Below are 26454 nucleotides of genomic sequence, written 5' to 3'. Positions count from 1 at the left end.
ATATTTTTTCAGATTTTGATAACTGCATGCTGAAACTAAAAACATGTTTACATTTCAACAGTCTGTGAAATTCTGCAGTATATAAGCGATGTGATCAAAAGTATCCGGACACCTGGCTGAAAATGGCTCACAAGTTTGTGGTGTCCCTTATCAGTAATGCTGGAATTCGCCCACCATTAGCCTTGGTGACAGCTTCTACTCTCACAGGCATACGTCCAATCAGGTGCTAGAAGGTTTCTTGGGGAATGGCTGCCCATTCTTCACGAAGTGCTGCACTGAGAAGAGGTACTGATGTCGGTGGTGAGGCCTGGCACGAAGTCGGCATTCCAAAACATCCCAAAGATGTTCTATAGGATTCAGGTCAGGACTCTGTGCAGGCCAGTCCATTACAGGGATATTAGTGTTGTGTAATCACTCTGCCACAGACCATTCATTATGAACAGTTGATCAATCGTGTTGGTTGGTTGGTTGTTTGGGGAAGGAGACCAGACAGCGTGGTCATCGGTCTCATCGGATTAGGGAAGGATGGGGAAGGAAGTCGGCCGTGCCCTTTCAGAGGAACCATCCCGGCATTTGCCTGGAGTGATTTAGGGAAATCACGGAAAACCTAAATCAGGATGGCCGGACGCGGGATTGAACCGTCGTCCTCCCGAACGATCAATCGTGTTGAAAGATGCAATCAACATCCCCAAATTGCTCTTCGACAGTAAGAAGCAAAGAGGCCTGTGCTGTGATAGTGCCACACAAAACAACAAGGGGTGCAAGCCCCCTCCATGAAAAGCACGACCACACCATAACACCGCAGCCTCCAAATTTTACTGTTTGCACTACAAATGCTAGCAGATGACGTTCACCAGTCATTTGCCATACCCACACCCTGCCTCCAGGTTGCCGCACTTTGTACTGTGCTTCGTTACTCCTCATGATGTTTTTCCACAGTTCAACTGTCCAACATTTACGATCCTTACACCAAGCAAGGCATCATTTGGAATTTACCGGCATGATCATGTGGCTTATGAGCAGCTGCTCGACCTTGAAATCCAAGATTACTCATCTCCCGCCTACCTGTCACAGTACTTGCAGTGGATCCTAATGCAGTTAGCAATTCCTGTGTGATGGTCTGGATAGATGTCTGCCTATTACACATTACGACCCCCTTCAACTGTCAGCACTCTCTGTCAGTCAACAGATGAGGTCGGCCTGTCGCTTTGTGCTGTATGTGTCCCTTCACATTTCCACTTCACTATCACATTGGAAACTGTGGACCCAGGAATGTTTAGGAGTGTGGAAATCTCACGTACAGATGTATGACAAGTGACATCCAATCACCTGCCCACGTGCGAAGCGCGTGAGTTCTGCAGAGCGCCCCATTCTGCTCTCTCACGATGTCTAATGACTACTGAGGTCGCTGATACAAAGTACCTGGCAGTAGGTGGCAGCATAATGCACCTAATATGAAAAATGTATGTTTTTGGGGGTGTCCGGATACTTTTGATCCTATAGTGTAGTAACTTTTGATCATATAGTGTAGTAGTGTGGATTACCAGCAACAAAACTGGTCCAGTAAGTAGGTAACAGCTCATTAAAACATTTGTCTGGAGTGTAGCCACCGAGGGAGGTGGTGCAATAGTTAGCACATTGGACTCACATTCGGAAGATGACAATAAAAATCTGGCCACCCAGATTTGTGTTTTCTGTGGTTTCACTAAATCAGTCCAGCCAAATACTGGGCTGGTTCCTTTGAAAAGGGTATGGCCTATTTCCTTCACCATCCTCTATGTAATTTGAGCTTGTGCTCCATCTTTGATGACCTCGATGTCGACAGGACGTTAAACCTGATCTTCCTTCATTCCTGGAAGTGTAGCTCAAAAAGGGGTGAAATTTTGACAGTAGAAAAATAAGAGAGGAAATGACAATTTGGTGGTACAGAAGGATTTTGAAGGTCATACTGCTGCAAACCAATCTCGGAGAACAACACAAGAGATACAGAAAGACGAGGGCAGAGAGAGAGAGAGAGAGAGAGAGAGAGAGAGAGAGAGAGAGAGAGGCAAAATTATCCAGAACTTTAAGTTCTACAAAAAATTTGGTAATTAGATTCACTGGATGCCCATTTGATGAAAAAATATTAATATGGTGTATTTAAAATAGTATCTACACTTTTGATTACTGCTCTAATACCAGTTATTCTGCTATCTGAATTGAAGTGGATTAAATGACATTTCTGACAAATGTGTGTACAGTCACAAGGGGCATTTTTTATTACTCCACTCAAGTGTAATGCCACCGAATTGAAAGGGAAGTAAAACAATAACCACTCGATTCTAATTTAAAAATTCTTAATTTTTAGTTTACATTATTTTGATTTGTAAAAGTTAGATATTTGCTGGCATAGTATATACACATTCTGCTTATGTTTTAGGTCACTGATTGAAACTGCTAACTCTGATGTTGATCAAACTCATCTGGATGACCTCATAGTGTCAATGTTGCGTAATGCTGGTTTGGCAGACAAGGTAATGTAGCATAATTTAAATCACCACTCAGACTGCATGCATAGCATGAACACTACAATTACAAAAACACAATAGGATTCAAGCATAATATATTTCACTAGACGGAGATCTCATGTAAAACCTACAACATTGACACTACTCACAGACAAGAAATGCTCTTAAGTATATAACAGCACATTTGAGTGCAACTTAACTGAAGGCAAGCCTAAACACAAGAATGTTGACTTATTTTGCATATTTCCATCCCATGTTATCTCATGAAATTATCCTATTAACTAAAGTAATTAAAAGCAAGTAGAGAATATTGTGTAAAATGGACTTTACATCACAAAAAGCATTTTTAAGGATCTTAGAATTCTTACATACACTCCCCTATATTTTTGCTTCTCTGTTGCTGACAATAAAAATCAGTTCCAGCTTAACTGTGATTTACACAATCACGTCACAAGATAAAAAATAACTTTAAAGAAAACTTCTCCTTGTCTAGCATTCAAAGTGTAATTGTGTACTCTTGTTAAAAGGTGTTCATCACACACATATCTAACATAAAGAAAGAAACTGGAATTTTCAATTATTACAAAAAGAAATAAAAAACGTATCTATCAGCCATTCTTTCTACAAATTATCTGAATGTCAATGATTGAGAAGTTCTATAAAGTTATATGGCAAGTAGAATTATACTGTAAACAGGGAATTGTATTTAGAAATATAGGTAACTAATTTCTTTGAAAAATGCCCATGTAATCAGCTAAATATTAAGCTATCAATAGGAAATACACGTAGCCATTCAAGATAAATGACAATACAACAATGTTTTTCGAAGTACCAGTTTTCTTTCTTATTTACTTTATTAGCTTTAGCAGGCATAAGTAAAGGGTGTCTCATGAAAGATGCTTGTCAGGGTCTGCGGGTCACATGGCGCATTTGCCAGCTGTTGCTGCTGCGTCTGCCGGTCCTTGTTACGCATAGTTTTCAGACACCAACACTTTGCGCATGTCCCAACACTCCGCGACTGAGTGTACTGGTGTTTTCTTTTGAGTATTTTTGTCAAATTTATTCATTGCTAGAAGTCATTACTGCAATTGCACCGAGTCTAGGGCTTTCCCTGCCCATATGTCACAGGGCCAGGTCCTCGGACAAAAACACTATGTGCATGTCTTCTGTACTGTGCGACACGGAGTGTTCAGGTGTTTTGTTTTGAGTTTCCATTTGGTATGGTATACACAAAGGATCAATGAATGTTTCTCGTGTTGAATTATGCAAAAATTTAATTGTATGTGCAATGTTGACTTGAACTCATACGAAAATTTCCCGGTGTGCATGTTCCCTATGATTCGATGATACGCAGATCAGTGAAGAAATTTCAAGAGACTAGATCTGTTTTACACAAACGATGGCCTACAGAACCTAGAGCTTTAACTGAAATTAAATTAGATGAGATAGGGGAGGACTTGGAAAGAGATCGAGAAAATTTCTGCACTGTTTGGCTCTTCAGTCTGGAGTATCAAGGGCATCTGCTCACAAACCTGTGCACAAACTGGAATTGAAACCTTACAAAATAACAGTAGCGCATCAACTGAGGAACTAAGATACTGTTTCTTGAAATCATTCCTACAACAGGCTGCCTGTGCACGATGGGCAACTTGATCCTGAGAGGCTTTTTTTCTGATGAAGCGTGGCTGCATTTGTCAGGGTACATAAATTCTCAGAACAATCTACTGGAGCTCCAAAAATCCTCATGGATTATATCGGCATCCTTGGCATGATGTGAAAACACGAGTCTGGTATGCAATGTGCATAATGAATTATTCGACCAATCTTTTTCCACAAAACAGTATGTTCTTACAGGTATGTGAACAATAAACTGCATCCTTTTTTTCGAGAACTAACACCTATAAAAGGTGTACCGTAATTTCAGGTAGGACAATGCAAAGCAATGCATCGTCAATGCCTCTATGATAGCAATACAGAGTATTTTTGTTGTCTGACCTCCACACTCTCCAGATCTACATCCATGTGATGTTTATCTTTGGGGAATGTTAAAAAGACACTGCATGTACCCAATTTCCACACACTCAAAGAGTTGATAGACAATGTTCGGCTAGTCATCTCCCAGATTTTGGCACCCAAAACCTGTTGAGTGTTTGCTACTGTGTTCAGCAGACATCACACTGTTCTTATCACAGAGGGACTTCACTTTGACACCTGATGTAAGTAAAGGAAAGCTTAAGTTAATCGGATGGCACCATAGGCTTAACTCAAGGGAAACCACACATGCAGCCAACTACTGACAGATTAGTGTCTGAGAGCTGGATGCAGCAGCAGCTGGTGGATGTGTGACCTTGCTGCGCAACCCGCAGACCCCTCCCGGGTGTCTTTCATGAGACATCCAGTATTAATATTATTATGCAATACAGCAATAGTTTACTTCTATAAAGGAAACAGATTTTCAGATTTTGTGAATGGTTTATTTTTAAAAAGGAATCAGATTCTGTAATTTGTTTGTATTGAGTGCATTTACACCCCCCCCCCCCCCCCCTCAATGACTCGTTCTACATTCCATCAAGAAGCTCTCTTTGAATGCAGTGAACATTCATCACTCACTCATTGTGTCATGTTGAAGGTTCTCATTCTTGATGGGATCAACAAAACACAACTAGTGGATGATGAATACTGATCACTGTTTTTAAAAAGAGCTCGGTTTAACAGCAGCCATTTCCAGTTTATCATTCAAAATGATTTACCTCATTATGAATGTTAATATCAAAACTTCTTGAAGACTGGTTTATGGCTCATACAAAGCTGCACTGAGACGCGAGTGGATTATTATTAACACTGCAGTGGTCAAAGGTAAATACAAGGGTGACTCAAATGAAAATCATAAAAGTGCTACAATATTTTTAATTGTACCAATGAACAAAAAACTTACATATCATTTTTCGACGTACTTTACCTGACATTGAAAGCATGTATTCCACTGCTTCAGATGTGCCCAGATATAACGGTGAAACAATTCTTTCTCTTGTTTGTGCAGCCACTCGTGCACCACGGTTTCCACCCCTTCCACCATTTCTGAAATGCCTGCCTCTTATTGCTTTTATGAGTGTACTGAACAGATGAAAGTAACTATGAGATCTGATGAATAAGGTGGATGTACCAGAAATTAAAATCTAATTTCTTGAATAGTGTCAACTGTCTTACGGGCTGTATGTGGTCGGGCACTGTCATGCTGTACTCCCGAAGTCAGAAGTCCTCATTGTTCACGCCTGACTGCAAGGCAAAGTTGGTTTCTCAGCCTATCTGAATAAGAAGTACTGGTTACTGTCACTCCCTAGTCCATGTAATGCTATAAAATTACTCCCTTTGCATCCCAGAAGAGAATGAGCACGACTTTTCCAGCAAGTGGTTGCTGTGGAATTGTTTTGGTTTTGACAATTAGCTGTAGTGACATTCTTTGTTTGATCTTTTCACTTCTGGTTGGTTATAAGTCATTGGCTGCAACAATTCTTCCAAAAATGTACCACATTTGATGTGGAAACAGTGCAAAAATTTTTGACAGGCATCCACATGACTGTCTAATTCGCCAGTCAACTGGTGTGGCACCCATTTTGCTGACAATTTACTGAAGTGCAGTACATTGTGAACAATACTTTGCGTTGAATCAATACTAATCTTCAAACTTGTGGCTATTTCATTCAGTTATACATCTATTCTCCTTTACCAGCTCTTCTGCTCACGCAATGTTCTTATCTGTCGCTATGTGGTGGGCCTGCCCTGGTCTTGGGGCATCCTCCACAGAAGATACACCACTTTTAAACTTCCTACACAACTCGTACACTTGCTGCAATGACATTCTGCGATGAATTTTGACATGTTTGAGACCTTCACTACACAAAAAACACATCATAAATCGCTGTTTAACTGCGGTGAACTCTGACAGAGGGGTGGCCATCTTCTTGTGAACACTGCGGCCTTCTCCCACATCGTAGCGTCAGTCTGCCATATATCAGTCACTACCTGAACATCAAGGAACACTACTGCCACCTATCAACTCCATTACACAATTTTTTGAAATTTTATGGAAATTTTATAAGTTTTTCATTTGAATCACTCTCGCAATATGTTACCAGAAGCCAATAGACACAAACTCATTTCAAAAGAAATCATATTTCCGGCAAACGATTCTAAGCGCATATAGAGCTTTTTGTCAGCTACCCCCATGACCACACATCCATCCTTGCCACCACACAACACTAAAAATTAGTAACACAATTTCTAAAGTCATCATGCTCAAAGACTGGTTCGATGCAGCTCTTCATGCTAGCCTAACCTGTGAAAACATCTTCATCTCTACTCAGCTACTACAACCTACATCCATTTGTACCTGCTTACTGTACTTGAGCCTTTGTCTCCCTCTACAATTTTCACTCCCTCACACTTCCTTCCATTACCAAATAGATGATTTCTTGACACCCTAAAGATGTGTCCTATCAGCCAATTCCTTATTTTACTCAGGTTGTGCCACAAATTTCTTTTCTCTTCAATTCAACTCACTACCCCTCAACCAGATATTCACTCTTCTTATCCAATTTTCAGCATTCCTCTGTAGCATTAGACTCCAAAAGTATCTATCCCCCTCTTGTCTAAACTGGTGTCACTAACATTCCACTTCCAAACAAGGCTACACACCACACAGATGCCTTTAGACAAGACTTCCTAACACTTAAATTAATATTCAGTGTTAACAAATTTCTCTTTTTCAGAAATGTTTTTGCCACTATTGCCATTTTGCAGCCTAAATCACAAAATTTATCTTCTTGGTATTTTAGCATATCATCCCCTAAGCTAATTCCTTTCTAAATTTCTCCTTGCTTTTCATTAGCCTGCTTAATCAATGTAGAGAAAGAATAACATTGGAGATCCTGTCTCACATAACTGGAGCCTGATTTCTGTGGAAGTTGTGGATAACTTTTCCCTGCTTTTCTTTTATCTCTGCTACATTTAGAATTTCAAAGAGCGTATTCGCATCACCATTGTTAAAAGCTTTCTCTAAATCTTCAAATGCTGTAAATATAAATTTGCCTTTTTTCAGTCTGTCTTCTAAGACAAATTCAAAAATCAGTATTGCCACTTGGGTTCCTACATTTCTCCAGAATTCAGACTGACCCTCGAAGTTATCTTCTACCAGTCATACCACTCTTCTGTACATAATTTGTGCTGTATTTTGCAACAATCTCTTATTAAACTGATGGTTCTGTAATTTTCACAGAGGTCAGAACTCACCTTCTTTGGGAATGGGATTATTACATTTTTGTTGAATGTCAGAGGGTACTTAATGTCAGAGGGTACTTCACCTTTCTTATATCATGCACAACAGAGCTCAATAATTCTAAGAGAATGTTGTCTCCTCCAGGTGTCTTGCCTCAACTTAGGTCTTTCACTGCTGTGACAAAATTCTCTCTCAATACTGCACTTCCCATCTCATTTTCATCTACTTCCTATTCATACACATAACAGTGCTTTCATTTTCATTTCCTCTGTACAGTCCTTCTATATGCTCCTGCTGCATGTCACGCTTCCCTTTTTTGCTTAATACTGATTTGACATCTGGTCTCTTCTTCAGTCTTAATCTGCAAGTCATAATCATTAAATTATGGCCAAAGTCCACATCTGCCCCTATAAAATGCTTTGCAGTATAAAATCTTGTTTCTAAATCTCTGTCTTACCATCACATAATTTAATTGCAACCTTCTGGTGTCCCCAGGTTTCTCCTATGTATACAACCTCCTTTCATGATTCTTAAACCGTCAGCTATGACTAATTGTGCTCTACGCAAAATTCTACCACGTGGCTGTCCCGTTCTAGATTTACTACATCTAGATCTGTACTCTAGAAAGCATCGTGAGGTGCATGGGAGACGGTTAGTGCCATTGTGTCAGTTATTAGGGTTTTTTCCTGTTCCATTAACGTATGGAGCTCGGGATAGAGTAATCATTTAAAACCAGTTCCTGAAACTTTGTTAACAGACTTTCTTAGGATAGTTTACATCTAGCTTCAAGAGTCTTCGAGTTCAGTTCCCTAAGTATCTCGGCGACACACTCCCATGGATCAAACAAACCTGCGACCATCGTGCTGCCCTTCTTTGTATATGTTCAATATCCTCTGTTAGTCCTATCTGGTACGGGTCCCACACACTCGAGCAATATTCTAGAATCTGTTGTATGAGTGATTTCTAAGCAGTCTCCTTTGTAGACTGATTGCACATCCCCAGTATTCTACCAATAAACAGAACACTACCATCTGCTTTACCCATGACTGAACCTATGTGATGATTCCATTTCATATCCCTACAATGTCTTACACTCAGCTGTTTGTACAAGATGGCCGATTCCAACAGTGACTCACTGATATTATAGTCTATGTTCTTTCGTTTTCTGAAGTGCAAAATTTTACATTTCTGAACATTTAGAGCAAATTCCCAATCTCTGCACCACTTTGAAATCTTATCAACTACTGGCTGAATATTTATTCAGCTTCTTTCAGATAGTAATTCATTGTAAGTAACTGCATCATCTGCCAAAATTCTGAGGTTACTATTAATGTTGTCAGAAAGGTCATTAAAATACAACGTATACAGCAAGGATCCCAACACACTTCCCTGGGGGCACACCCAAAATTACTTCTATGTCTCCTGAGGGCTCGCTGTTGAAGATATCTTGCTGCATTCTACCTACCAAAGAATCCCCAATAAAATCAAATTTTGGTGGATAGCACATACAATCTTACTTTTGACAAAAAGCATAGGTGTGCTACCGAGTCAAATGTTTTTCAGGAACCAAGAAATACATCATCTATCTGACTACCTTCATCCAAATCTTTCAATATTCATGTGAGAAAAGTGCACATTGGGATTCACATGATGATGTTTTCGAAATCCACACTGGGTAGCAGCGAGTAGGTCATTCTGTTCAAGATACCTGATTATGTTTAAGCTCAGAACACGTTCTAACATTCTACAACAAGTCAAGAACAGTGGAGAGTAGTTTTGCAGATCACTTTTACTACCCTTCTTGTAGACGGGTGTGACCTGGACCTTGTTCCAAGAAAAGGGCACTGCTTTTTTGTTCGAGGGATCTACAGTAAACTGTAATTAGAAGAGGGGCTAACTTAGCTGAAAATTCAGTATGTAATCAGACAGTGATTCCATCAGGCCCTGGAGCTTTCTCAGTTTTAATGATTTCAGCTGTTTCTCATCATCACTGACACACTTATTTCATTCATGTTTTCAGTGGTATGAGGTTTAAATTGGGGTAATTCTCCTGGGTTTTCCTTCATAAAGGAACATTTGAAAATGGAGTTAAGCATTTCACCTTTTGCTTTGCCATTCTTAATTCCATTTTCTACCTCATTCACTAGGGACTAGGCAGTAACTTTGGTGCCACTAACAGCCTTTGCATACGACCAGAATACATACAGTATTATGCTATGGTAGTCGATGAAGACATCACACATTGCTCTTTTAACAGCCAAATGCATTTCATTCAGCATCTATAGCCCTATTCTTTGTTTTACAACTATTATGCCGTAATGTGCGTTTCTTTAGAAGTTTCTTTACAGTGACTGTGTACCATGAAGGTTCCTTACCATTATGAACTGTTCTACTGGATACATATCTATCCAGTGCATGGTCAATTATTCCTTTAAACTTGAGCCATAGTCTCTCTGCATGCTCCTTCCCTGTGATGAAAGTTTCAAATTCCCCATTGAGATACAACACTGCTGATTTTTTAACTAGTTTAAGTGAGCATATGTATATCTCTGCTCAGTTCAGATGTCCTTTGTACTTTGTCAATCATTGTTGCCACGACTGTGTCATCGTCACTGATACGAGTTTTGATTTGGACATCCTCAAAGATGTCAGGTCTATTTGTTGCCATTAGACCCAATATATTTCCATGAGTAGGGCTCCTAGCTGCATTTAGTAAAGTTCACAGGATGCCGCATCATGCCCACCAGCAACGAAATTGTAATTTTCTTATTTAATTGTTGAAGATTATAGTCTCCACCGCTGATTACATACAATTGGAAAATGTACGTACAAGTGAACCAAGGTTTTCTCAAAAGTTTTCAGTTACAACATGTGACAAGTCTGGTCAGTGATAGACCAATCATCATTTTATGCCCACTCCTGAAACTGAGTCTTGCCCAAACCATCTCACATGCAGCTTGAATTTCTATCTCAGTGGATTTGCCTGTTCTTTCGATATACACTTCTATTTTCACCAAAAATCTCAATGCTATCAATTTCAGGTTTCAACCAGCTTTCTGTACGTAGTACTATGAGAGCTTCACTACTTTTCATGAGCACTTCAAACTCTGGAATTTGTTGCGAATGCTTCAACAGTTTACCATTAGGATCTTAATACGCTCACCTGTGGGGGAGGCTTTCTTTCAACGTCACACTCATACAGCTATCATCTGGATTGGATGCAGAGTCACCTAACCTGAAAAAACTCTTGTGTGCACCCCACACACCATCAGATACCTGAGTAGCAGCCTCTGATGTGTAGTGCACAGCTGACATCACTTAGGGGGGACCATTAACAGTTCTCAACCCTATGTCGCGAGTCCAGAAAGTAGCAGCCTAGCTTGTCACAGATCTTTTGAAGTCTCTGGTTTAGTCCTTCCACTTAACTCAGAACCAAGGGGCCATGATCAGTTCTGTGGATAATACTGCAAATTGTGAGCTTCATTGAAACACCACACACAAGGTTGATCTTCTAAACCTTCTCTGCCAGTCACTGGAATGACTCAAGAATAATCTCGTAGCCCAGACGACAGGCATCACTTGTTACAACATGCACCACAATCTACAGTTGGTTGCACCCTGTTCCCTCAATGGCTGCTGGAATAGCCTCTTCAACATGTTAAATGAGGCATCTGGGCACACATACTGATGGCCTTTCCAGCCCCTTGGTGCCATTTCCCTAAGGTGTACCATTATTCGCCGTATGTCTGAACTGCCAGTGATTAAAAGACCACTAACTCTTTGTGTCTGCCTCCTCCTGACACTGGACAAAATAAGTTCCCCCAAAACATGTGAAGTAAATCCCACTGGCTCAGTTTCAGTGAAACACAGCACCTCAAACTTGTTGGTTAGGGGGATCGGTACAACAAACTGAATCCTCCCTAGTCCCTGTCCACCCTCTGCAGGATGCCTAGATCTAGCATTGACATGTCACTTGCAGCAAGTAAACAGGTAATGACAGATCCTGTACTTTCTGCAGAGGAGACATGGCCCACTGTAAAGGGTAGTACTTGAGGTAGCTATGGTATAGATAACACCCGACCACAACTCTCAGGAGCTCTTCTAACACACTGATTCGCAGTAGCTGCCAATTGTTTAACAATAGTTAGGGCGAATTCCAGCTGCTTACAAATGTCAACAAACTGTGTCTGAAAACAGCATTCGCAATGGGGCTACATTTTGGCTGGTGAAATGTATTACAAGGCAGTGAACAAATAACTTTAAATTAAGCCCACTGATCATCTTTTAATCTGTTGTGCTAAAATGATGCTAATTCCCTATAAGAATTGAAGCAAATCCAGAAATCGGTATTTATATTAAGAAACACAATAACCTGTGGTAAATAGTAGTAGTTTCCTATAAAGTTTTGAAGATAATTATAGTTATACGGAAACTCAAAACCAGAGTTAATTTACGATGAATGGGGGTATTATATAGGACTACTACTCTTTAAGGGAAAACTGGATGTAACACAACAAAGTTCAGGGATGATGTGTTCTGTGGAAGAACTGAAAACCAGAAACGCTGATTTGCTATGAAACAAATTACGTAACCAAAACACTCGTACCGGTAACTTACGAAAATATAGTTTTGCAAGCGTCCGAAATTTATCAAAAATAACCTATTTCTCACGTGATTGTACAATGAAATTAGTGAAAGATTGTTTTGAACGAAGATAGGCCTACTATTTTCAAAAATGTTAAAAGAGCATAATTAAGTTTGCTCCTACAATTAACGATAATAGTACGAGTTTATCGTAGCACTTGCGAATGTTCAAAATTTCAGAATATATCACAAGACAAACGAATATTGATGCAATCAATGAAAAATTCCGCAGTAACAACGCGAAACAGTAAAATATGCTAATGTAGAACTGTAAGTTGGCACACGTCTTGAACACGCAGCCTCACACAAAGGAAAATTCGCACTGACTTCTCACTTAGCTGATTCTGTGTACACTTCTACACTGGCATGTCTAAGAACAGCGCGAGTTTATCTCGATCAAAATTGCTAAAATGCGCGACACAAACAAAGCACGTCGTCCGCCAGTTGCAGCTAACAATGCCCATATTTCATTTCCTTTCCCCCTGAACAAGTATTCCTACTACTTTTTCTTCTCTTTTTACCTATTACTGAATTCCAGTCCCACCAAGACTATTAAACTTTCGCTTTCCTTAACTAACTGTAGTTTCTTTTATGTCATCATACATTCTTCCAATCTTTTCATCGCCTGGGGAACTATAACACTTAACTCATGAGGAGTGGTCTCTCAGACCGCGGCGAACTCGCTCCCCAAAGCCAGTTGTGGTGGAATGCTTTCATACTTCCCGTATCCTCCCTAAATTGCCGAGCCTATGATGTTTTGTTGTCGGTTGCGTTGTCACCTTCTGTGTTTATTGTTGACACGTGTTATTGATAGGTGTTGCGAGTCTCTTAGACCGCGCCTCGTGAACCATGTACCGGTCTCTGTTTTCTTTAGTACAATACGCTATAGCTGAAAATGTGTTCGCATGAATGTGTCAAGTCATAACTTTCCCGAGTTCGATGAAATTGTTAGTTGGTCTATGGAGGAAAGTGTCAGTGATATGGATGAAGAAATAAACGAAAAAGACGACTATTTTACATTAGCCAGTGATACACAGTTCTGCCATCAAACAAGAGTATCATTCAGAGTAAGGACTTCAGGGAAGTTGTGATGGGGATCTGTCTGTTTCTTTAATGAAATACTTACAGTGTTTGTTACAATCGAATGTGTTCTGAGTGGTGATACGAAAAATGTAGTTCCCAGTGATGAATGTCAATTTGACAGGCTTTCTTTTTAATTTTTATGCGCAAATTTAAGCTCTCGAATTTATATTTATTTGCAAATTTCTTACAGAGATTATATAGTTTTCCAGACTGTAGAATTCAGTACTCCAACAGTCCATTTACTTGTACTATTTAAAATAACCACACAAAATTATATGCCTTTGTGTGTTAAATAGTAAAATGCTGCAGGCTTTGTTTATTGTGATACAATAAACTAGGGGCATTTAAACAACAGTTAAATACTTGTAAAAATAACTGTTATATAGAATAAAATAAAAATCTTATATGGTTTTTGCCTTTTAATCTCAGTTTAAACATGGGGGTCACAGAGACCCCACCTCGTGGTACATGTTACAGAAAAGTCACCTGGCGAGTTAAGGGGTAATAGTAAGCATATAAACTGTAATGCTCTTTTGGGGTACTCACATAATTATTTTCACATCTATTGAGAATGACATACTGAATACTGACTCCTTGGATGTCCTGAATCTAGTCACTGGTCTGGAAATGTGGCAACAAAAATAACTGGGTAACGCCAGGTAATAAGCTAGTACTAAGTAAGTAAAAGAGTAATTTAGAATTTCCACTCTCCCTCACTTCAGCAAGAGTGTGGCACAATACTGAGTCATGATGAAACATTACTGAGGGCTGCCAAAGAAATTAAACTTGTCCAAAGCAGCTAAAATGACTCAAGTTACATAAAAATTCTTGTAACAAAGCTATCAAATCGTTGCTATGTTTTGTATGTCCTGAGCCAGACCACAAATAGATCAATAGTGAGTGAAGTATATTATGTATTACTTGCAGTAGACATATGGATTAATGTAGTGGAGAAACTCGGCAACTAATCAAAAATAATTTTACACAAAAAAGGCTGTTAGGGTTGAAACAATACCCTTCTGATGTCCTCTGCAACACTTATCACTGGATGCCAGAGAGACACACACAGATCTATTACTCAGAACACAAGGACTGTTAGCTCGCTACTGCTGAACAGGGTTTTGCACTGTCATACAGAACAATAATGCATGTAGCAATGAAGACAGGGTACTTCCATCAAATTGTATTTTTTGTTTGTTTGTTAGTTTATCTGCCGTATATTGTAGCTACTGCCTGTTATCATGTCCTCACTGTCAAATTACAACACCTCAGCAAAATAATCCATCATGAAAGGGACCTGTCTGGTTTGTTATATTGTTTGAAATTCTTTCAAGAGATATGTGCTATAAAATCACACAAGCAACTGGGGTCATCAAACTGGAGATAAAATGGACAGATGTAATATCCAGAAACAGTTAGGAACAGAAACATGCTTCCTTTCACCTTCCAATGAGAGAGATGATTGCTATGAAGTTCATTACTTGTCACCCGCTGAAGTTGGTGAACATACTCTGAGCTGAAACAGTATTTTAGGCCTGGTTGTCAGAGAACTGCACTTTCCAACATAAACAATATTAACCATTAAAACTGTAACATCAGGAATTACAGGAAATAATGAAATTTTACTTACTGCGGGTATACGGTATAATAGGAAGAATACACAATCATAGTGGTTGGCAAGTAGTGGCCCACCAGTCTCTCGGTAATTCACATCCAGATGTTTTCAACGGACAAGAGGTCTGAAGAATGTCCTGGTCAGGGCAACATTTGGACCCCTAGGTACTGCAGTGGATCAGGACAGAATGGGGATCATGTGGTCCTGCACTCGCTTTGTTGAAAGATAAAATCACAGAGACCTCATAGATACAGCACAGTCAGTGGTCTTAACATGTCAGAATATAACGCCAGCTATCCAAACTACCGGATAGAGGTGATCTTGTGTATCCTATGGTACCCATATCAATGTGCCTGGTACTCGCCCTTATGACGATAACAAATGCAATCCTGCAACATCAGTTCTCCTTAAACTGCCGCGCGAATACCACCATTGTAACACTGTATGCAGAACTGGGACTCATCTGTACAGATGACACAGTGCCACTCCTGTATTCACTGTTGTTGAGTGCACCATTGTTGGCACACCTCACTCTGGATGTAGCATCAATGGAAACCAAAACAATGGTTCCTAAACTGACAGTTTGTGGTACTACAGACCTCAGCACACTGTCCACATTGATACTTTTCTTTCTGCATACAAGTCTGTTCATGATTTAAGGTTTGTGGTGTGGCTCTACAGCCCTGTACGACCAAGCAAACAATACGTCTGTATGTTTGGATACTCGTCACACAAGATCACTGATATCTTGCGTGAGTATGGCTCTGCGTAACCCACTGATTTGAAAGTTGTGGAATGCTAACCACAAAAAATAGCAATATCACAGGACAATAAACCACGGCACCATACACAACAATCTTGCCACTGTCTATTTCCAACATATGCTGCTAAACATCATATCACAAACAATCAACAATAAAATGGTATTTCTGAATGAGAAACACAAAATGGCCAGCAGTGTTGGAGTCTAGGAACTGTGACATTACTGTCAAGTTATCTGTATTGTAATGACACCATTATTATATTCTTCCAACAAACAGCTACACTGACAAGCCAAAACACTATGACCACCTGCTTAACAACTTGTTTGTCCATCTTTGGTATAAAATACATCGTGTCTTCGCACAGACCATGTAAATTGTGTAAATAACGGGCTGCTGACTTTTGCATGCAGTGATGGCACCCGATAGCGACCCAGATGGATTTCATAGTATTTACATCAAGCGAATCTGGTCACCGACACATCAACATGAATTCACTATAATGCTACTGAAGCCACTGTAGCATGTTTCTGGCTCTGAGACATGTACAAATACACTGCTGAAAGATGACATTGCCACTGGGGAGGACATAAAGCATGAAGGGATGCACATGGTTTGCACCAGTCATGGTGTTTTCAGTTACTACCACAGGTCCCAAGAAAGAGCAGGAGAGTGTTTCCTAAAGCATAATACTGCTCCCACCAGCCTGTGTCCATGGCATGCTGCACGTTTTGAGCCATTTACCTCCATGACGATGTTTGTGGAGATGACAATTGACCTAGTATAGCAAAAATATGATTCACCCGAAGAGCCGACACCTTTACATTGATCGACAGTCGAATCCTGATGGTCCTGTGCCCACAGCACTCTTGATTGAGCGCGTTGTTGGGTTAAGATGTGAACACCTAGGGATGATCTGCTGTGGAGCTCCACATTCAACAATGTACGATGAACGATGTGTTCCAAAACACTTGTGTGTGACCAGCATTGTGCTCTTTCGGTAGATATGCCACAGATCACCATCTGTCCTACTTTACAGAGCAGACAAGCTTCCGAACCCCACGTTCTGTGAAGATTTGTGAACTTCCAACCATTTAGCATCTGGCGGTAGTTTCACTGTCCTACCTCTTTCCCTATGTGCTCACAACTGCAGTACATGAACATTCAACCAGCTTTGCCATTTTCGAGATAACTCATTCACAGGCTCTGTGTAATAAAAATCTGCCCTTTGTCAAAGTCACTTATATCTATGGATTTTACCATTCGCAGCCCATATCTTCAATAGGTTGACCCCTTTTCATGTCTATTCCACTTACATACTTTTGTTACCACACCACTTGCCCACAAAACCACTAAGTGGCATCCGACATTGTGGTGGGCGGTGGTCATAATATTTATGCTGTTCAGTGTATAAATTTCAGTAGCCTACTTATAGTGAACAACAGTTGACACTTCCTCCTTAGACTGACAGCAAAATGTGTGTTCTTTGTTCATGTTTGTTGTATGAAGCGTTCTATTTCTTTCCTGTAACACAAATTGCTACAGCCAAATGAATGATGAAGGGACACAACTGCATATCACCAAGTTGGTATGATTTTCTTCCCTACAGGTGTCAAATTTGATCATTCAACAACCTGAGCTTAGCATTTTTGACAAAGACATTGAATATCTAGGTGCAGCATTGGAACAAATGCCAAACTATCTTTAGGTATTCTGAAGAGATGTGTAGGGAGCAATTACGCCCATGCATTAAATTTCATATGTATATTCTATGAAACAAAAATATTACGAGACAGAACTTATTTTGCAATCATGTTTTGTACATCCATCCTGGCCTTTAAACTGACTTGGTCAGAAGAGATATCTGAATACAACATACTGATGGCTTCTTTGATCTATATTGTTTACTTGACATTTGCAATGGATCTGTAAATTCAGAAACATCATAACAACTGCATTTCATTTTCTTGAGTATCTGAGGCGTAAGCACAAAAAATTTCAGCCGTAATAGTGACAGTGACTGTGTGATGGAAATAATTAGTTATAATTAAAAACTAATGAACTTCATCAAAAATGCTGAAATAGAATACAAAAAGCACTATCCATTTTACACAAAGAAATTAAAATATATGTTCAGATAAAACATTTCTGGTTTTTATTTACAGAAAAATCTAAGTCAGTCACTTCATGCAGTTCACAATAAATAGACTACCAAATTGTATCATTTAGGAATTTTGTATGAAAAACAATATTGCTAATGACGTTTTCATATTTTCCATTAGTTTTAAGTAAAACATATTATCTCATCATGAATGTGTATGGTGTTTTACAGATTGCACATTATCCTGAAGAGAGTCATCAGTAGACAAAAGTAATTTTCAACTTTAACACCTCACTTTTCATTGTAATGCTTCTTTTTCCTATGTATTTCCTCCCGTATTTATTTCTACCTTGATCTTCAACCTTTCTTGTCTCATCTACATTTCTTTCCCCAGTGTGTGTTTACTTACGGCTAACTGCTCTCTCCACTATTCCCGATTTCTTGAGCAGTCCAATTTTCAAATGGTGTAGAATTTTGGTGATTTTTAACTTTGTCCTTCATAGACATTTTTTGTGTACTACATGCAACATGTAACCCACTAATAAAACATGCACTCTTCAACAGGATGTCATAACGCTTGAAGACTTTCAAAGCCTACTTACTGATTATAAGGACAAGCTGGGATATACACAACTAAATTTCCCAGGAATTCAAGGATATCAAAATGTTCTTTCCAACAGAAGTACACAGTTCGAGAAGGCTAGATATACAGTATTCAGCATGTATGGGTAAGCAAACCATTTATCAATGTCTGTTCTTCCATGAAAACTCAACCAGGATAATCACTAATTGCTATTGTTGTTAAAAACACAGCATATCATTCTAGAGAAATTTCTTTTCAAAATCCAAGAGATTGTAAGCACTCACATGGTGGAAATAATATTCAGTGAAAAGTGAATGTTGTTGATAAACATTGGGTCTGCCTTTATCTAAACTAATTACAATGGAAAGTTGAGGAAATCTGCAATTTAGCTCCCTACATAGTGTGTAAATATAGTGACTATTTGAAGATAGATCCTTTTCAACCTATGCTAAGTGACAGCTACTAAAGGAAGATGTTTGAGTACAAAATACCTGTCCAATATCAGAGATGCTATTGGTGTACTAACAACAGTAATTATTCCTCTTAACACTATATATGTTTTTCTTGAGAAACTCCAGTGTTAGCTGTTTGTGAAGAATTCATTCAAAGCACACTTTCCTTACTACATAGATGTCAAGTCACTGAGATTTTCAAATTGCTTTGCTTTCCTAAAACAGTTGAAGTAGAGGAATATAGTATCGGCTATGAAATTAAGAGTTTAGAGTATGGCAAAAAACTTAAACATGTTTTATAACAGGCAATTCCTCCACCTCGTAACAATATCTTCAGTATTTCAAAGTTTGAGCAATATTTAATCATACATAGCACTACAAATGAACAAAATCAAGTCAAATTACCAAAACCAGAAGTTAGATTAACGACAATGCCTAATATCAGTTTCATGTACAAATGAAATATGTTCTAATATCTAAAAACAAAGATGATGTAACTTAGCAAACGAAAGCGTTGGTATGTTGATAGAGACACTAACAAACACACACACACACACACAAAATTCAAGCTTTCACAACCCACGGTTGCTTCATCAGGAAAGAGGGAAGGAGAGGGAAAGACGAAAGGATGAGGGTTTTAAGGGAGAGGGTAAGGAGTCATTACAATCCCGGGACACAAGCATGCTTGTGTCTGTATATGTGCGCGCGCGCGTGTGTGTGTGTGTGTGTGTGTGTGTGTGTGTGTGTGTGTGTGTGTGTGTGTGTGTGTGAGGGGGGGGGGGGGCGTGCGAGTGTATACCTGTCCCTTTTTCCCCCTAAGGCAAGTCTTTCCGCTCCCGGGATTGGAATGACTCCTTACCCTCTCCCTTAAAACCCACATCCTTTCGTCTTTCACTCTCCTTCCCTCTTTCCTGATGAAGCAATCGTGGGTTGCGAAAGCTCGAATTTTGTGTGTGTGTTTGTGTCACTATCAACATACAAACGCTTTCGTTTGGTAAGTTACATCATCTTTGTTTTTAGAGATATTTTTCCCACGTGGAATGTTTCCCTCTATTATAGAAATATGTTCTTATATACTGAAAAATATATTGTGCACAACAAAAACAACTACAGAAGCAGATTTTGGATTAAAAAATCGAAGACAAGAATGATGGAGAATAATACAAAGAAAATAGCAGTTTGCTTAACTTGGAAACTAGTGAAACGCAGTAGAGCTGAAATAAGGAACCAGAAACAAAATACTAGCAGTGCGAAGTCTTCAGACTTCTAATGATTAAGGACTGGGAACAAAGGGCTGAAGAAAGTGAGACTATTTTAGCTTGTCCTCTAGGACTTCAAGGAAAAAATAATAATAAGCTGTAAAATAAATACAAAGATGTGCAATGATCTGAAACCACCGTTATAACGATTAATCATCTTTTGTTCTAAAACTACACTAATGTAAATATTATATAGTTTCCTTAAGCATTCCCAGTGAAACTTTTCACAAGTCTACAACTACTGCTTGATTTGTCATGGTATGCCCTGATAATCCGTACCAACCCCGCCCCCCCCCCCCTCTCCCCCGACAAATGAAGCACTGTCTACGACCATCTTGCTCAATTATTGTTAATTAAGCACTATCAGTAATCATATTGTGCGCTTTACGCAGTGAAACAAACTAGACAACTGTTAGCATATTTATTGTAAAAAGAAAAGCTTCTCAGTGAAAATAATGTAGTGTTATGAACTTAAAATTATAAATTTCTTCATTACTTGTACCATTTGTAACTCATGCCATTTACTATGTTTCAGTGGTTCTAAATATTCTGGAACAGAGAGAGAGCCACTGAACGTTACGAGCAGTATCATGCCAGACCAAGATATTACATTACATACAAAGAGCCTAGATGATTCACAAAACACAACGTACTTCACATTGGTATCAACTGTTGCAAATTATAGCCGTGAAATTTTCTGGGTCACTTTGTACACACTTGTTGTGATTGCAATATTTGCTGAGCGAGCTTACTGTGAGTATAGCAGAGAAAATAAAACACTCTTATCTGTAAAACAAATGAAAGTAGAAAAAATTTCTTGTGTGAGAAACACATTATGTTTCTTCTTCTTCTTCTTCTTCTTCTTCTTCTTTTGTTATCTATGAACTACGTTATTTCAACAGTTCTTATTAAAATTCAGACAGTGATAACCACAAGGGCCTAAACACACCATCACTAATTTTGAGTTTGTCTAGCGTGTATGCAGTTTTATCTGAACATCTAGCCACAGAATGTGTTTAATGACAATGACGATAAGGAAGACCATGACGTATTGGAAAAGATGATTGAGTACATGTTGCATTTAGTATCTGTTCTGTTATGGTCTGATTCTAGTTTCACGTTAACTGCAAATTTTACACTGTCAGAAGACACTATTGTCACAGTCTATATATGGGTAAATTATTTTTCATATGAAAGATTGGATGCTGAGACTTAGTTAAAAAATAATTCAGACCTACGAGACTGGTAGTTTGTTTACAAATTTGATTTCCACAAATGAATATTCTTCTCAAAACTTTGTATCTGTGCTTCGGACACTTATGGTCCTCTGTGGCTTAGTTCTTTATCTTTTTTTTTTTTTTTTTTTTTTTTTTTCTTCCCCCCTGTTGAGCTGCAATCTCTAATGTTGACTAAAAAATGATAGAAAAATGTGCTGACAAAACTCTTTGTTATGACTGGAAATAATTCTTATGAATGGGAACTGCCTAAAACCATACCAAACCAAACAACTGTGGGAAACCCATTTGATATGCCTGAGGATGATTGGTCAGAAATGTGTCACAGACAGATAAAGCCGATTTTGTAACTCTCAATGTCCCATAGTCACTTAGTTTGCCTTCTGACAGGAGCAGACATTTCTTCTACCTAAGCTGAATAACATTTGGGATTGTCTACAATCTTGTTTCATCTCTAAATGGTATCCATTTGTTTTCTTTTGTATTCGTTTCCCCAGTTCCATCGGCTACTGCTCTCTTTTAAACTATCGGCAATCTCCGATTCTTTCACTTTATCCAGGTCCCATCTCCTTAATTTCATACACTTTTGCAGTTTCTTAAGTTTTAATCTGCAGTTCATAACCAATACACTGTACATAATTTAATAAAACTGTTGCTTTGTGTGCTAATCTTGCTGCTGTTCTTTCCAACTTGTTTTTTCTCAGCTAGCAGTACTGCCCACTCACAATGTTCCCTTTTTCCTTTTTTATCACTCATCTGTGTGATCCATCACTAATCATATCATACGGATACTATTCCAGCCACTACTGCTGTTTTACAACAGAAGGATTAGTTGCTCAGAGCAATCACTTTTGTTATCATATCTTTTCAACGTGAGTAATCGCTTCTCTACTATGATATGTTCTTAATCCCAGCCAGAAAGTCATAATTCACTGATCATCTCTCCCTCAGGATCATATGTAAGAATCCTTTCTGGAAAACAAAGTTCTAATCACTATTGAACTATGGCACCAATCAAGAATGGGATTCAGAGAGAAGTGAACATCAAACTGCTGCATTAAGCCACCTGCAAGTACACATCAGAGCTACTTGTTGCACATCGTAATATTCAGTTCTTGTCTGCAAATTACGAAACACAGAGTCTCCTTTTACATTATCTTAAATTTCACGTAATCCTACCATCTGCAACATCCTTCGGATATGTGCACCTCTTGAGATACACTTTCTTAGAGCAGACAAACATAACAGTACTGTCAAAACATACATCCAATCTGACCATCTCTAAGTGTTAAGCACACAGACTGATGAAAGACTGGTGGCATTCACACACATTGAAAATAAGTTGACACACCTAGAAGTGCTTACCTGGAGTAATCTATAAGCCTTTAAACATTACCTATGCAATGTACTTTCAGTTGGCACTATACCTACTTCACTCCCAATATGAGCATGTCAACATAATGGGAGACGTGAACACAGACTAGTTCAAAACGTTCCCTCAACAATAAACCTAGAAGATTCCTTAGCTGCAACTGTAAACAACAGAGTGCACAATCACACCTTTAGAAATACCATTCCAATTAAAAGCACTGACAAAAGTGAGAGCTATTGTCAGATACCAGCTCCTGGCCTTGCATCACATGAGATAATATTTGAGGTCTACTGTGCACATCACCCATAGGTCATATCATATCACTTTACATGTAGGGAGTTAAAAACATAGATCATGTTGCAGAAACAGAAAAAGGTCCGCTCAAAAACCCAATGACGCAATAAGCAGATATGTTTTTTATAATTTTTAAAATAGGAAACAACTTCATTTAAATGAAATGGTGAGAAAAAGTTTGTCCACATTAGTTACATTACACTTTAACAAATTTTCTTTTTTTCCTTTCATCATTCAAATTGTCAGTCTCTGGAAAAGTTTTTTGATGTCATCAATAAATTGGCATAGAATTTAGAAAACGTTTGTATTAAAAGGTTACAGTTTTCAGAGCACTATTCAACAGTACTAATTTTGTACCCCATTCCCATTTAAAAATGTAGACGTTGAGTTCATTTCCTACACTTTTCAGCAACTACCAGGTTGACACCTTGGTAACAAACCTGTCATAGTAATGCCCCTTGGAGCATGATGTGTAGAGATTGTGCAACTGCTGACACGAAACATAGCCACCATCATTTATTCAGCAGCACCTGTTACTCAAAATGTTTTTGGTGGCTACTGTGAGTATGTTCTTCCATTGAAATGACTGGCATTGCATTCTCACAATGGAAAAAAGTATTCACGACTCATCGATTATCAGAACTTCTAAAAAGAAGGTGTCATCCATGCCATCATCATGTGTCAGCAATGCCTGGAAACTGTCCTGCATGCAGCCTTGATATGATCCATCAGCCCTCATGGCACCCCCGTGGAAAACACTTTCCACATTTTCAGGTCATCATGCAGGATTTTGTCAACAGACTTCACGGAAATGTAAACTTTGGAGACAGTATATTTTACACCCAGTTACTGATGTTTCAAAACAAATATTTCCATTCACATGATCATGATGTCAGAATGGCTGGTGTGAGGTGAATGTCAAGAGACTGGCAATGAAATGATTATTTGATTCCTTTGACAGATCAAAGAAGAGGACAATCAATGAGTGGAGACCACTGGGCTCCTATGCACAAACAAAAGCACCACTATGCAGTTTGCGAGAGAAGTGGTGAAGTATGAACCAGAGAATAACCCATCAGCTTCACTTTGCACCCCTTGATTGAGGTGGTTCTTCTGTCACCATAGTGACATGAGACAAAGACTTTCTTGGAGATTTAAGTTAAAAAATAATTATCATCTGAAGGACATTGATTTGAGTTTTAAATTATTCTTCATTCCATAGTTGTATGAAAGCCATGACAATATTGACTATTATCTTTGTTTTTGTTTCTGCAATGTGGCACTGCAGTAGTCAATATCAAACTGATACAGAGAGGAAAGGAAAAAGAATTCTTACTTAGTAAGCAACACTAGACCATAACATGAACAAAAGTTGCCACACAGTTTTTTCACCCACTAAAAAAAAAAGGAATCACTAAGGAAATCAACAGGTCAGTTTTACTGGAGGCATTTCTCCTTGCAGACATTTTGTTTCTTTATTCTGATAACATTGTTTTTCATATCAATATGTGGAAAGGTTGAGCTGAACTAATGATTTTCTTAAAATATGTACAGATGAGATGACTGCTGCCTGGGTGTCAGTGTGGTCATAAATTAGGAATTTTATACTTGAGTGAGAGGTAAAGTCCTTCACAGCTAATGTCCTCAGCTGATAGGTGGATCACCATCATGGTTTGCTACACCCTTAAACTTTAAGGCACTTTGGGGACCGCAGAATCTAACTGAAGGCATTAGCACATAATCTGGCAGACTCCAGTAAAAATCTCTTCGCCCACAAGATTCAAATCAGCTGTAACTGAAACAAGTGCCAGTGTGTTATCAAAGGTCCTTGGCTATGGGGCTTGGTTCCAACCTGTTTCAACAAGGCTAAATAGTGGAAAAGGCGTCCAGACCACAAAGGCATAGTATAGATCACTTATGACATAGACAAGAAAAGATGATTTTTCTCCTCAGCTTTTCGCGCACTTTCAGAATGCCACCTTAGAAGCCATCCATCTAACTTCTTTAATCCAATAGTCAAACTGATTCCTTCATATTCATCATGCGCAGTGTTTTACTGACCAGATTACAAAAACGTGCCATAATAATTCTGTTGGTGTGGATGTATGTGGAATGCATGCATGCATGCACAGTGTGCAAGAGTGGTTGCTTCTCATCTCTTTTTGTTTCTCATCTCTCTTTGCTTTTCATCTCTCTTTTTCTTTTTTTTTTCCATCTGTTCACCCTTGCTGGTATTACTGGAGTGGAGATAAACCAAACCTAGTTGTTACACACTGTGCTGATTATGCGCTTATGTTACTATCCATGAAATAACATAATTCTCCTCAGTGGCAGTGGGCTATCTCCATTCCAAATTACAGAATATTACGTAAGTGTTAGACAATTTTCAAACCAAGAATTTGATGTAGTCCAGACCATGTTACAATATAATGAATATAGTTCGAAATATAATTTAATGAAAGGTAGTTATTTACTTGCTGTTTCAGAAACTACAATACACAACAAATGAGTAACTGTATTTTCTTGGATGTGTACATTCCAGACTATTCAGTGGAAAGAGAGCACACTGGTTTACGGCGCATAGCAGGCTACGGAGTTACTATAACACGTGGTGCAGCCTCTGCCATGATGTTCACCTACTCTACCTTGTTAGTCACCATGTGCCGTAACACCATAACTACACTACGCAACACTGCACTACATCTGTATGTGCCTTTTGATCGTGCTGTACAAATGCATAAATATATTGCTGTCTGGGCTGTTGTTTTCACTGGTAAGTCCAACACAATACTAAATTTGCTGAAAATTATGAGTGATGAATTCATCCTAAAAAATTATTCATTAATAATTACTATTTTAAATATTCATAAGAATTTTGTATGTTGGAAACTATCACATTAGAAATAATCATAAATGAACATTTGTAGATTAAACATGAATATGGGAATCCATTATTTTTCAATGGAAAGAGATCACTTGATATTGTTGACAGTCCTTCCCCACATTGGGAGTGTTAAGCTTAGTGATAAACAATTCCATCATACTGTGTGAAGGACGGACTGTGGATTGTCACAAGACTTCATTGTTTCCTTTTACCATTGCAAACCAAATGCAAAGACCAGCTAAAAACATACACTAAAACTTAGAACAATGTGAAATTTCCCTGAGGGTTTCTGCATTATCAGTGATACAAAACCCACCTGACAATACAAGAAAATATCGAGTAAGTTCTACTTTAACTTACTTGTAAGTATTATATTACTTCAATTATTA

The 26454-nt window shown here is 38.7% G+C and overlaps 2 protein-coding genes across 7 annotated transcripts in view; one reads left to right on the top strand and one right to left on the bottom strand.

Moving 5' to 3' along the window:
- Positions 1–26454, bottom strand: part of LOC124622094 (GPI mannosyltransferase 2-like) — a 387261-nt gene that overhangs the window by 282911 nt on the left and 77896 nt on the right. The window lies entirely within an intron of this gene.
- LOC124622093 (dual oxidase-like) overlaps positions 1–26454 on the top strand; it is a 252302-nt gene that overhangs the window by 151947 nt on the left and 73901 nt on the right. For both annotated transcript variants that reach the window (XM_047147673.1, XM_047147674.1), the window contains exons 21-24: positions 2420–2513; positions 18551–18714; positions 20816–21033; positions 25724–25954. In XM_047147673.1, the coding sequence (XP_047003629.1) occupies positions 2420–2513; positions 18551–18714; positions 20816–21033; positions 25724–25954 (707 nt within the window). The remainder of the gene's footprint in view (positions 1–2419; positions 2514–18550; positions 18715–20815; positions 21034–25723; positions 25955–26454) is intronic.

Source organism: Schistocerca americana, chromosome 7 (genome assembly GCF_021461395.2).
Source record: "Schistocerca americana isolate TAMUIC-IGC-003095 chromosome 7, iqSchAmer2.1, whole genome shotgun sequence".
Taxonomy (NCBI): domain Eukaryota; kingdom Metazoa; phylum Arthropoda; class Insecta; order Orthoptera; family Acrididae; genus Schistocerca; species Schistocerca americana.
This window is presented reverse-complemented; position numbering and strand designations above follow the sequence as displayed.